Below are 12,385 nucleotides of genomic sequence, written 5' to 3'. Positions count from 1 at the left end.
GGGGGTTTTCTTCCCCTATAGGTTAATATATTTATGATTTCACCCCATCATATACATCAATTCGTTGCCATGGTACTCTTGTAGTTGGATGTTCCATCCAAAACATTCCAGAAGCTGGTGTTAGTTCATGTTTCTATGGTTGGCTGATGTCATTATGGACAAAATTCCCTCTTACATTCTACTTCCAGTTCCCCAAAACTTATGGGTTACCTAAGTTTATCTCTGCCAAAGTTCATAGGCCTCAAGCCTCATGCTAACTGCTGAAGCCAATGTCTTACAGTATACAAGCCTGTAAGTTCCTTGCATTACTGCTGAATATAATAAAGCAGATAATGCAAAACAGAGAATATAATAGAGGTTATATAGAGGGCTACAACGTCTGAAGCTAAATGAGCACAAGATGGAGCTGTTGGTAAGCAGAAGGAAGGCTCTAGGAGAACTGGCTGGGGTTCTAGCAATTTCCTTTCAAGGGTAGGTCTACATTTGTGAAGGATAGGTTAGGTAGGGTAAGCCCAGTTACCAGCAGAGGCCAAGAATGCTTCTTTCTCATTTGAACTCAGGTAGAAGAGTATGTCCTCCTCTCTCCCATGTGGACTTTACTTAAATGTATGTGCCACCTCCACATTGTAGCCACCTGTTGGATCATCCTGAAGCATTGTCTAGGGCAGAACATTATTAGCAGAGGTCTTCTTGGTGAAAACATTAGATCCGTGTTCCATGTTTCACTGGCTTCATTTTTGCTTCTTCAGGCAACTCAAGGTGGTGACATTTGTATTCTGTATGGCTGTATATTGGATTGCCTGCTGGCCACCTCAAAGACTGTCTTTCTTCCCTACAGCTGAGCTCACCAAATTCTTTTCTGTTATGAAGCTGTAGATTAAGATTTTGGAAAGACCAAGGGAAGGGCATTCGTAGTGGTAGCTAGAAAAGTCACATTCCTTTACCTGTGCCTGTGCCAAGCCTCCCCCCCTCGCCTTTTTTTTTTTTAAACTCAGCATTTTGCCTGAGACTACATTCAAAAAAATGTTGTTTAAAGGAGTTAGGTTATAACATTGGTTGAGGCCATTGGCCTGTAATAGTCTGAAATTGTTTTGAATGCTCCCACTGAGAAGCCTAAGCTATAAGTATACATTTTTATAAATATCACTAGCTTTCTAGTAAAAGCCCCAGAGGTTACTCAGAAGATACTGGGCCTTAAATCTATCACGGCTTCCTCCTTCCACAAGTGTTGGGGTGGGGGAGGAAGAGGTGTTGGCAAGCTCTTGTCCATATCTTCCACACTTCATGCCAGCCTCATTAAGTGAAACATAATTCCTAATTACATACATCATTATCGGAAGATGTGTGCAGTATCAAATATCTACAAGTAGTACAATAAATTAATTACAGTAAATTCTCAGTAACTTACCATAGAATGGTGCTATTGTATATTTAAGTACAGAGTCAATAGGGAGTGGATTAATCAGCAGGATTTCTGTACTATACACCAAAATGATCAGACAAGCAACATAGAAATTGATTGTATTTTCCATATTTTATTTTCCTTTTCCCCCTTCATTTACTGTAGCACAATAAGTTAAATAAAAATATCAACCCAAATTCTGTACTGTCACATGGGCCATTGCAAATTGGGAGTAACTCCAATGAAGTAAAAGGAATTATTCCAGATTTACACCACTGAGACTAACAGCAGAACTTGGGTCATAGAGAATACCACTACAAGTTTGATATTTTAAGTTACTCAAACATTAAGGAGCAAGATGTTCCATAATTCTGAGGCTTTACAGCTCTAAGAATGTTAGTTTTGGTTTGCACCACATTGCAGCCAAAAGGGGAGTTTAGGGGGTGAAGGTGTGGTTTTACTCCAACTTACAATACAAGTTGTCTTTTATGAAAGACATTAGAGGAACGTTAGCTTGAAATGTGCAAATAGTTACAAAGTAATACAGCAATTGAGGGAGGTGTTGAGAAAAATGAGGCTAATGAAAAAGCAAAGAACATGTTTGTCTTTTATTGAGATGTCAGGGGGTGAAAAAGTGATGTGTTTTGTTTTTAAGATCAGAAGGAAAAATGGATTCAATAACTGAATGGGAAGTGTGCTTATCCCATATAATTAACAAAACAGTACTGCTTAAATTTGATTTCTGAATCCATGTTTTAGCTTTCCAAATTTCCATTGATTTTAAAAATTCCCATTTTCTGCCCTCTCTTCCTCAGCAGTAGTCCACTGCACTTTTTTCTAATATTGAAAATGAGTTTTTTGCCAAAGATTGAGGCCATGATTGTGGAAAAACCAGATATGAATCTTTCATATTTCGGAAACTACTATTAGTCAGTCAATCCACACTAAAAATCCTTGGGGAAAACTTTTTACATGCAAAGTCATTCATTTTCCCAAATGAAGTAACTCATTTTTCGATTTCGTTATCAAAATAAATTTTCAGTGCATAAAATATTGGCAAAACAGATACAACAAATACCCATGTTCTTTTGAATTATACCAGCAGAAATGACATTTTAAGAAGCAATCTTAATAGGTTTCACTTTTATTACATTAACTGAAAGCCTTTGCCTATTATAGCAGAACTGTGATGACCACTCATAAATACCACAAAGATCGCACTGTTTTTTCCCAGGATAAAGAACTACTAAGGAGCAGCAGTTATATCTAACCTGCCCTGCCCAGCTCTGCTCACAGAGAAGACGGAAAACCTTCTATGCTACACACGCTCCTGAAAGTTTACTAAATGTAAAACATGTTTATGTTTAGAGCAGGTGAGGACTAATTCCTCACTTGATAAGAGGCTGATCCTGCACTCATTGAATTCAGTGGGAGTTTTAGCCATTGGATTAAATGGAGCAGGATCTAGCTCAGAAGCAGTATTTGCTGCACTGAACCGGGGCATCACTGGAATGGATATAACTCTGCTCCACTCAATAGTACTGCAGTCCCAGGCAAACATATCACGACCATAGTGCTAGGCACTGAAAGCTGGCATCACATTCCTAACCACAAATATAATTACTTCCTATCTTAAAAACAGCTCTTTCTAAAAATTTGTAATGAGAAACAAAATAAATTCATTTTAAGCCAAGAGCTTGTTTGTCAAGTTTCAGCCTACTGCAGACTTTTACAGACCCTGACAATTGCGTGTAATACTGAAAACTATTACAACTTTAAAGGAATACTGCAATTTAACAGAAAAGTGCAATTTACCTGAAAATATGGTCACTTCATCTAGTTATATTTGGTATAATATAACATCTAATTTTTAAAAACTTTCTTTACAACAAACACTACTAATTTTTAAAAAGAAACAGAGCTACCATATTGCCCATCTGATAAGAGATTGTGACACTCTGGAAGTTCTACTCTGATTATGACTGCAGGAGAAATGTTGGAGGACTGTGACTATTTTGAGGTCCATTATTTTATTAAGAATTATATAACTTTATTGAAATATGATCAACACTTACATTTTGCATTTTTTTTTTCTGGTAAAGAGAACTTACTTTAAAACAACTATAAAAATACAAAGATTCTCATGCACTTATCTGGCAAGTGATCCAGAACACCCTTAACTTCCACAGAGTCTAATGTGAGTTGAGGGTGCTCGGCTGGCCACCGGAGCAAGTGCTTATTGATGAATTCTTTCCTAGTCGAAGTAGCAGTGAAATGGCAGCTCTCATTATGGAGATGCTAACAATGGCAGGACATTTTTAAACATCTGGTTTGAAATTTCACTTTGTAATACACATTATAGATTAATAAATATTCATCCACTAATTCTCAATTCTCAAGGGAATAGAAATGATCAATTGCAATTTTCTGTAAATTGCAGTAACTCAGTGAAACACATAGTCAAAAAATACTCTGATAAAATAGCTCCATTCTCAGAGCTTGATTGGATTGACCACTTCCTGTATAAACAGTTTGAATTATCCTGTTCCATTTCACACCATTACTCAAAGGGAGAGTATACCACAGAAAACAAATACATGCTATATACACAGTATATCAGAAATATGTATAACAAAAAAAAGTGCCAAGGCGTTCACTGAAATTTAAACACTAGTTAAATTAAGTACCATACATTTTACAGTACGTTCCATTTATCCAGACAGTTTAAGGCTAAAATAGTTACAACCTCCACTGTAGTCAAGTTTTCCTATATTTATGAACACATACAAGTGTTAAATAGGTATAGATGTGTGATACTATTTATTGCTCTAAATGTTCTACTAGAATGCTAGATGCCCCAACTGTTGTATCAACCTGCCTTTTTCAGTCAAGTTAAAGTCCTACATCTGCAACCTATGTCACTTGTATGCTTTTCCAAACTTGTCTTTTGAGCTGCAAATAATTTTGATGACATAATGGAAAATGTGAGAGTAGAGAAAAACAAACAAGTTAACAATAGTGTCCTTGTAAAACGAAACTAATGGTCCAAAGTTGCCCACCTCTCGGAATTGTATAATGTGCTATAGTATTTAGTTAACTAAAACATGCATAACCATCCACCACAAAGACATTTCTGTATTTCTTCAGGGAGGATTGTTTTCTCTTGAAAAGAACAGCTTTGAGTGAGTGGTAAATGTGACAACCAGCAAGTAATGATTGACTAGTACCAGTCTAAACAGACTGGGCTTTAAAAAAAAGAAGAAGAAGCTGAATATGTGCTCCAAAACAAAGAGCAAACTTTTCTTCTTGCTCACAGAGCAATTATTTCTCCTATTTATTGAGAGTGATGCCTCATTCTGCCAGTGCCAAGTTCTTTGATTGTAGCTTATCCATTTCTTGACCAATACTTCCTTCAACTGTGTCACACTGGGCAAGAAAACCCTGAAAATAAAAATCACAAACAAAAGTTAAATGTGAGTATTACTGTGGAGTGATAAACTATTTCCCCAAGAATACGATTTTTTTTTAAAATGACAATGCTCCCACCATGAAGTTGGAGGTAAAGACAACTCCACAGTTTCTTCTGGGTTCAGAAATGGCCACCACTTTTGTTAGAGCTTATCAAGTAAGTGAACAGAAAATTCCCTTCATCCATTACCCAGTAGAAATCTAATACATCAGCTCAATGAGGACAACAGAGTGCCACCAGACCAACAGTATTTAGCATCGCCAATCAGCAAGGGGTGGGGGTGGGGAAATAGGTTTGACTTATTAACCATAAATCCCCTTTCTTGTTTTCTCATGTACAGCTTAACATATCTCGGTACTTGGCACCAATACTGCAAAGAATTCCTGTCCACTGAAAGCTGTATCAAACCAAACTAAGCAACCTTCATTAAACCTACAAATCTTACATCTCCCAAATGCTCTAGGGCACTGGTTTTCAAACTGGGGAGTGGGGGATGGGACTTCGGCCAGTTAGGTGTCTGGGCCAGGGCAGGGCAGCAATGGGGACAGCATGCAGGGAGTATCCAACGGTGGTGGTAGGGAGTACAGGCATGCCTTGGCAGCAACCTACTGCTTTCCCCCCTGCTGCCCTACCCTGGCTCAGACAGCCTGTGGCAGCGAGATGCTCTGGGCAAGGGGGTGGAATACAAGCACTGGTCTGCTTCGCACTGCCTTGGGCTCCTCAGGGGATAGAGCCTGCCAGACCCCACTGCTGCCATAGGCATGAGCCCACCCATTCTCCTCATTGACTCACTTTCTGCCCCTGATGGGCAGGAGTTGGCAGGGGCAGGGGAAGGAGGCCATGTTTATGTGGCTTCTTTGGAGAAAGGGGGGCACAACAATAACACGAAAAAAGCACTTCGCGAACCTCTGCTCTGGGGCAAAATGAACCCCACGCCTCCAGCTGGGCAGCCATGTGCAGAAAGGGGATGAAGGGATTCCTTCCCAACTCAAAGTAGTAGTTCGTTATCACCCTAAAAATTCCAGTAAGGGATACCCCAACCAGTGTATGATTCTCACCCATGACTGCGAGCTCTCACATCTCAAATACCAACTGCATAGGATGTCTATTGATTGCCCATCAGAGAGCAGGTAAGAGCTGATGGTCCCTGTCACAGTTCACGACTAGAATCCCATGATTCTCTGCTCTTAGACTGGGTCTCTGGCTCCAGCCCCCTGTGTACCAACCATGACTGCTCAGCAGACCCAGCTGGGCTTTACACCTGCAGGTCTTCCTTCAGGAGCTGTAACCAGTGGTTTGTACAATGACAAAGTACAAAGTATTGTTTAAGCTGAACAGCAGGGACACAGCAAAACAAGAGAAAAAAGACTGTAAAACAATCACTTCCTTTGTTTGCAGTGCTGTTGTAGCCTTCCTGGTCCCAGGATATTAGAGAGACAAGGCTGAGTCCTGAAGAAGAGCTGTGTAGCTCGAAAGCTTGTCTCACCAACAGAAATTGGTCCGATAAAAGATATTACCTTGCCCACCTTGTCTCTGTAAAACAATGAAGCAGTCTAGACGCAAGTCTAGCTCTGGAAGGCCCAACTGCATCAGACTCCCTACGCAGGGCACGTCTATGGTCCAATCTACACTTAAAACTAAAGTCAACCTTGCCTAGAAAAATTTTATGCACTGAGCAATGCAGTTAGGCCAACCTATCCCGCAGTGCAGACATGGCTAGTTCAATGGAAGGATTCTTCTATCAACCTTGCTACTGCTTCTCAGAGAGATGGATTCCTTGCATTGATGGAAAAACCCCTTCCATGGATGTAAGATATTACAGCAGCTCAGCTGCAGCGCTGTCGCTGTGCTGCTTCAGTGCAGATGTACCCCATGTTAGCCTGCTCCTAGCAAACAGACCCTGTCAACAACTCCCTCCCAGCCACAAATGTCACTTTCCCCCCACCAGAAACCCTGTGTCTTAGGTTCCACTGTGTTTACAACTTGTGATTCCCCTTCACTTTTCTTGACAAACTGGTCCGTTGAGCTGCAGGGGACAGGGTGTCAGTCAGAGGTGGGCAGTCCAAGCAGATGGGTCTAGTATTGTGCTTCAAATGGATAAGTGGGTGGTTATTTGAAGCTATTGTTCTCTTTCCTGCATACATACACCTCTACCCCGATATAACGCGACCCGATATAACACGAATTCGGATATAACGCGGTAAAGCAGCGCTTGGGGGGGGGGGGGGGGGGCACGGGGCTGCGCACTCCGGCGAATCAAAAAAAGTTCAATATAACGCGGTTTCACCTATAACACGGTAAGATTTTTTTGGCTCCCGGGGACAGCGTTATATCAGGGTAGAGGTGTACAACCAACACCTGCTTCAATTAAGCCCTTGTAATCAAATAGCAAACCACATTACAGCAGCAAAACATGTAACTTTCATGAATTACATAGCAGCTGCACATCCCTTATGGTCCCCAAAGGCAGTCTTATATCCCCCACTATAGGTGAAGGGAGTTAACAGAGGGAGACTGGCAGCCTTAAAACTCACCTGTTCTAAAGAAATAGACTGCTATTACACCACAGAGAACCACTGTCCTGGTGGAAGATATAATCCTCCTCCTAGGACCCTCTTTGAGGCAGAGTTTCATATTTACCATTATTGTAATATAGCTATTTAAATACTGTAATGTAGCTGAATGCACACAATATAGCATGTATCACAGCATGTTAATTTTATGTATTTAAAACTTTAACAGGGTCAATCAGCACTTGGGTGCCTCACATCAATAAAGCTAGTTGCTAACAAATGCATTCTTCTATAAACTTTACAGAACTCCCTGTTATTAAATTAATGGACCACACAGGGTAACAGGCCAAATCAAACAGCTGCTGTCCATTTTATACTGCAGACTGAAACTCTTACACCACTGGGAGGATCAGGTGCCAGAGAGGTTTGTGGGCACCACTGAGAACACTACTATTCTAGTGGATGTGGAACATGGAAACTTGTCTGCCTTGTAGACAAAATCGGTAGTTCCCGTAGTTTCACTATATTTGTATCAGGCTTAATTGACTAATTTTAGCAATTAAAGTGGATACTTACTTTTTTAATGTTATATTATTTATATTACAGTAGCAATCAGAGACTCCAATAAAATTGGGAACCAATTGTGCTAGGCCTATATAAGCACATGGATAGTCCTGATCTCTGCTCGAGAGCCTACAACCTTAGGCCCTGATCCTGCAACTCGAAGCACATGTGATATCCCTGTGCCCGCACAAAGCCCCACTGACTTCAGTGGAGCTCTGCATGAGCAATGGGGTATGTTTGCATGGAACAGCTTCCAGGATTGAGGCCTAAGTAAGAGCTTCCTCTATAAGATATAAAACTCTTTTCTTAATTTATCACATTTTATGAAGAGTGACCTGCCAGAAGTTTTTAATGCCATATACATAATGCATGCTGATTCATTAACAGAAGCTTTTAGTATTCCCACTTGCTGAATTGTAACTGCTCTAATTGCAGCATTACCAGAGAAGCAGGTTGCTGGCTCAGATATGCCCCACAGAAGGTATGGTCTACTGCCCTTGCAGGTGGAGACCCTATATCAGCACTAGTAGGACTACAGAATATTTATTTATTTAGACAGAATTAAGTTTCCCTATCAGTTTGTTTCATCCATCTGTTGTGTGCTAAGTTTTTACATTCTTTAGGGCCAGGACTGTCTTTTTAAGTCATGTCTGGTACAATACCTATCAGAATGGGACTCCAATCTGCGCTTGGTGCTACTGCAATACAATTAAAAACAGCAGCAGCATCACCGCCTACCTACGGACGCCATTCTCTCTTTTTCTGGAGGGGTTAAGATTCTAGTATCAAGTAAGAGAACTCCACTATGTTTTCCTATTGAAATAATAGTCATCTGGGAATAATTGTGTAAGCAACACACAATAGGAACAAAAAAAAGTATTTTACCCAGCATATTTCTTCTCTAACACAGATTTCATTCGTGAGATAAAGGTGCTCAGTTTATAGCAAAGTAAATATTATATAAAAGAAAAAAAACACAAATATCCTAACTCTGTCTCACACAAATTGATGGGGAACTCTGCCTCCTACCCTTTTCCACCTCTCTACCAAGGTGCTACTTTTATGACATACATGTCTGTCTGCAATTTCATTACTCCACCCCATACAGATGCAGGAGAGTTAAAGTGAGACGTGTTTTTCCTTGCTGGTACTCAAACAGATTCCACGTCATCATACAGCCATGGGCACTAACCACTAGGGTAATTTGTAAATATTTGACAACAACATAAACTATGTAACTCCATCCCTTTTTGTATCAGTTTATAAAATGTTGGTGTGTTACTGCTCTTAGAGAGGCTTGATAACCCATCCCTCCAAGAGATCAGCCAAAGCCTAAAAATCCAAGGGATCTCCTGCGATGTAACCCTGGGCCTTTTATTTTAGCAGATCAACTGCTGCTGTGCAAGTGCCCAACATTTATTTAATGCAAGACTCACCTGAACTTTTTTCACCAACCCCTTCTTTTTCAGTTTGCAATCACAGAAATTCTCTGGCAGATTCTGCAGTAAATAAATGAACAATTTGATATTGGTTCATCTTGAAATCAATGTACAAAACATAAGGAAAAAGTTGTACATAATATATAAAGCATTCGGTTACACAGTGGAATCCTTTTAACAGGCATGCACGTCTACTTAAACTGGGATTCAAAGGAATCCATTTCCAAAAGTCTAAATAACGAAGGTTCAGTGGCACAGTTAGTCCATTTAAAGCTACATGCCTGGTGTTCTCTGAAGCTTATTTACAGGAATTAATGAATGTAAATTGGTGTTTTCTGGCGTAAGTTTCCTGTTGGGCATCCCTTTGTTCATTTATATTGCTTCAGCTTCCCTGCTCATGACATTTGCTACATTAGTTGAGTTTGTGTGTTTGTTTTAACAAGTTTTAAATGCTTTGTACTTTTGAGGTGGGCCATTAAACAGGGCTTTTATTGACAATAATGTGGTACAGTTTTGGACAAAGTTAAGTAACAGGAAAAACTGATACAGCTGTAGGTAAATAACAATCACATATATAGTTATAAGAAGATAGGACCTGAGTCTGAGATGTGCTAAGCAACCAGGCCTCCCCTTTGGACCTGCAGGTGCTTAGCCTTTCTGGATAGTAGGCCACAAGAAGAGGGGAGGAACAATCCTTTCTTTTATCCCTAGCCTAATGGGCAATCTCTTAAACTGTGTTTTCATTTACTATAGGAGTTGAAAAATATACCAGAGACCTACAAGCCAGAGGCCATTATAAAAAAGTTGGGTTGGGGCACCAGTGAAGTCTAGGGTTAACTCTTGGGTCAGGGACTGTGCCTTCTTTTGTCTTAGTGCAGTGCTTAGCACCCTATGAATGTTACTAGAAACAACAACACCCAGACTCCACACATATATCCCTGCAGGGAGAGAGGAGGGCTGTGCTCCTGGGATCCGTTCTGAGGTTCCTTCCTTAGCATCAGCCTCTTGCTCAATACATGTCTGAAATTTGAAATCCCCTTCACTCCCACTCCCCCTGGCTGGTGGAGGGGTAAGGAGTTCTCTTTCCCACATATCACCCTAAGACAGTGGTCCTCAACGTGGTGCCCACGGGCGCCATGGCGCCCGCCGGGGCATCTATGTGCACCCGCGTACTGGCCGGCAGACAAGCATCTGCCGAAATGCAGCTGAGAAGCGGCAACGTCAAGAGGCGGCGATGCCGAAATGCCGCTGATTTTCGGCGGCATTTCGGCGGCGACGCCTCTTGATGACACTGCTTCTCGGCGGTATTTCGGCGGCGACGCCTCTTGACGTTGTCGCTTCTCAGCGGCATTTCGGCAGATACTTGTGCGCCGGCCACGGTCCTCGGTGGCTTGTCGTCCAGCGCCCGCCAGACGAAAAAGGTTGGGGACCACTGCACTAAAAGATCCCTAACTGTTTAAGTGGAAGTTGTTTCTGCTACTACTTCCTAGTCTTCAGACTTGGGGGTCGGGGGCTTCAACCCCTTTAGCTTCAATAACTGCTCAGGCTTTCCCAATCTGCAGTAGTGTAAAGCTGATATAATTCTTGTCAATTTTCAGTGCTGTCCACAGGGCTCGGAATAGCATCAATGTTAATGTTAATTTCTCTCAGATGGTAAGGAAAACTATGAGCAGTAGCAGAGGCACCAGAGAGGTCCATCTGCAGACTCAGGAAGACAGCACTGCAGCAGTTCACATTTGGAAAGTCCCTTTGCAACCATCAGGATAGACACTTTTTTTTGTTAAACGAAAGTGTAAATTGTTTAGAAACTGATGATCACCACTACCAGCACCAAACAGAATTCCTCCTACTTGCCTCTAAAAAGTTAATTTTTTCAAGTCCTGTCATAACACAATCCATAAATCCTTCATATCTCCCTCCTTCAACGCCTAATATGGAGTGATAAACCATACAATTGTTAGAAAACATATGCATTCATTCTATGGAGCTACTGGTTCCAAGTGTCTAATCTCTCTCACTATAATGTACCTTACATCTAATCGGTTGGTTTTATTTGCCTAACATGGCCTCAGTTCCTTCAGATTTACAGCACAGGGCAGATTCAGGAGCAACTCTACCAGTAATCGAAGAGATTCCACATAATCATACAGCCATGGGCACCAACCACTAGCGTAATTTGTAAATATTTGACAACATAAACTATGTAACTCCATCCAAGAAGCAATTCTTGGAGGTCAAACACATATTCAACCAATCAACCAAGAGCCACATTATGACATGGCAACCCACTGTATGTCCACCTTCCAACGTTTGACTTTTCAAATGCTTATCATTTTAGGTGTCACACCAATCTTTTGTAATAGCTAATGTGTAAGTTTTATTCACCAAGATTTTCTTTTAAAGCAATTAATGACATATTCCGCAGTACAATGTATTGCAATGAGCCCTTATTCATTGCAACTCCCTTAACGTGCATCTTTCTATTCCAATGAGGCAGGCTTATTAAGGGGAGTCTACTTTATGGTTTTCTTTCACAAACTGTATGTATTGAGGACATTATGAAACAATGAAAAAAAAATTAAAACTCCAACATGTTCAAACACCAATGCTAAAACCAAAAATAAATACCAACAAAATAACTGTTAAATAAAAAACAAAGCCTTTGGAATAAATTATATAACTGCCACTTAGAGACGTTGAAGTTATCTTTTTATTATAAAAAATTCAGAGCAAAGTTTTCTAGTGGATTTATTTTGTGGTAGGAAATTTTGCAACTCTACTGAAAGAGAGCGCACGCACTCGTCCATCAGATTTTCTATAATGAAATACCATTTTAGTAATAAAAATACCATACCTAGTGAGGGTATGAAAGAGGCATGAGTCAGGGTGTTCAGTACCAAACCAATTTTATCCCCAAATTACTACAAATTATAATCTGGAGAAACGGAGATCAGGTAAAACTAATTATTAATTGTTTCTCAAATTCAGGGATGTGATC

The 12,385-nt window shown here is 40.5% G+C and overlaps 1 protein-coding gene across 1 annotated transcript in view; it reads right to left on the bottom strand.

Moving 5' to 3' along the window:
• Positions 1-1,525: 1,525 nt before the first annotated feature.
• The window catches only part of BAG1 (BAG cochaperone 1), a 34,323-nt gene continuing 23,463 nt past the window's right edge, over positions 1,526-12,385 (bottom strand). The window contains exons 6-7 of the mRNA XM_065398536.1: positions 9,385-9,447; positions 1,526-4,843 (exon numbers count right to left, since the gene is read on the bottom strand). Of these exons, the coding sequence (XP_065254608.1) occupies positions 4,754-4,843; positions 9,385-9,447 (153 nt within the window). The 3' untranslated portion in view covers positions 1,526-4,753. The remainder of the gene's footprint in view (positions 4,844-9,384; positions 9,448-12,385) is intronic.

The sequence above is a fragment of the Emys orbicularis genome, chromosome 2, assembly GCF_028017835.1.
Source record: "Emys orbicularis isolate rEmyOrb1 chromosome 2, rEmyOrb1.hap1, whole genome shotgun sequence".
Classification (NCBI taxonomy): domain Eukaryota; kingdom Metazoa; phylum Chordata; order Testudines; family Emydidae; genus Emys; species Emys orbicularis.
This window is presented reverse-complemented; position numbering and strand designations above follow the sequence as displayed.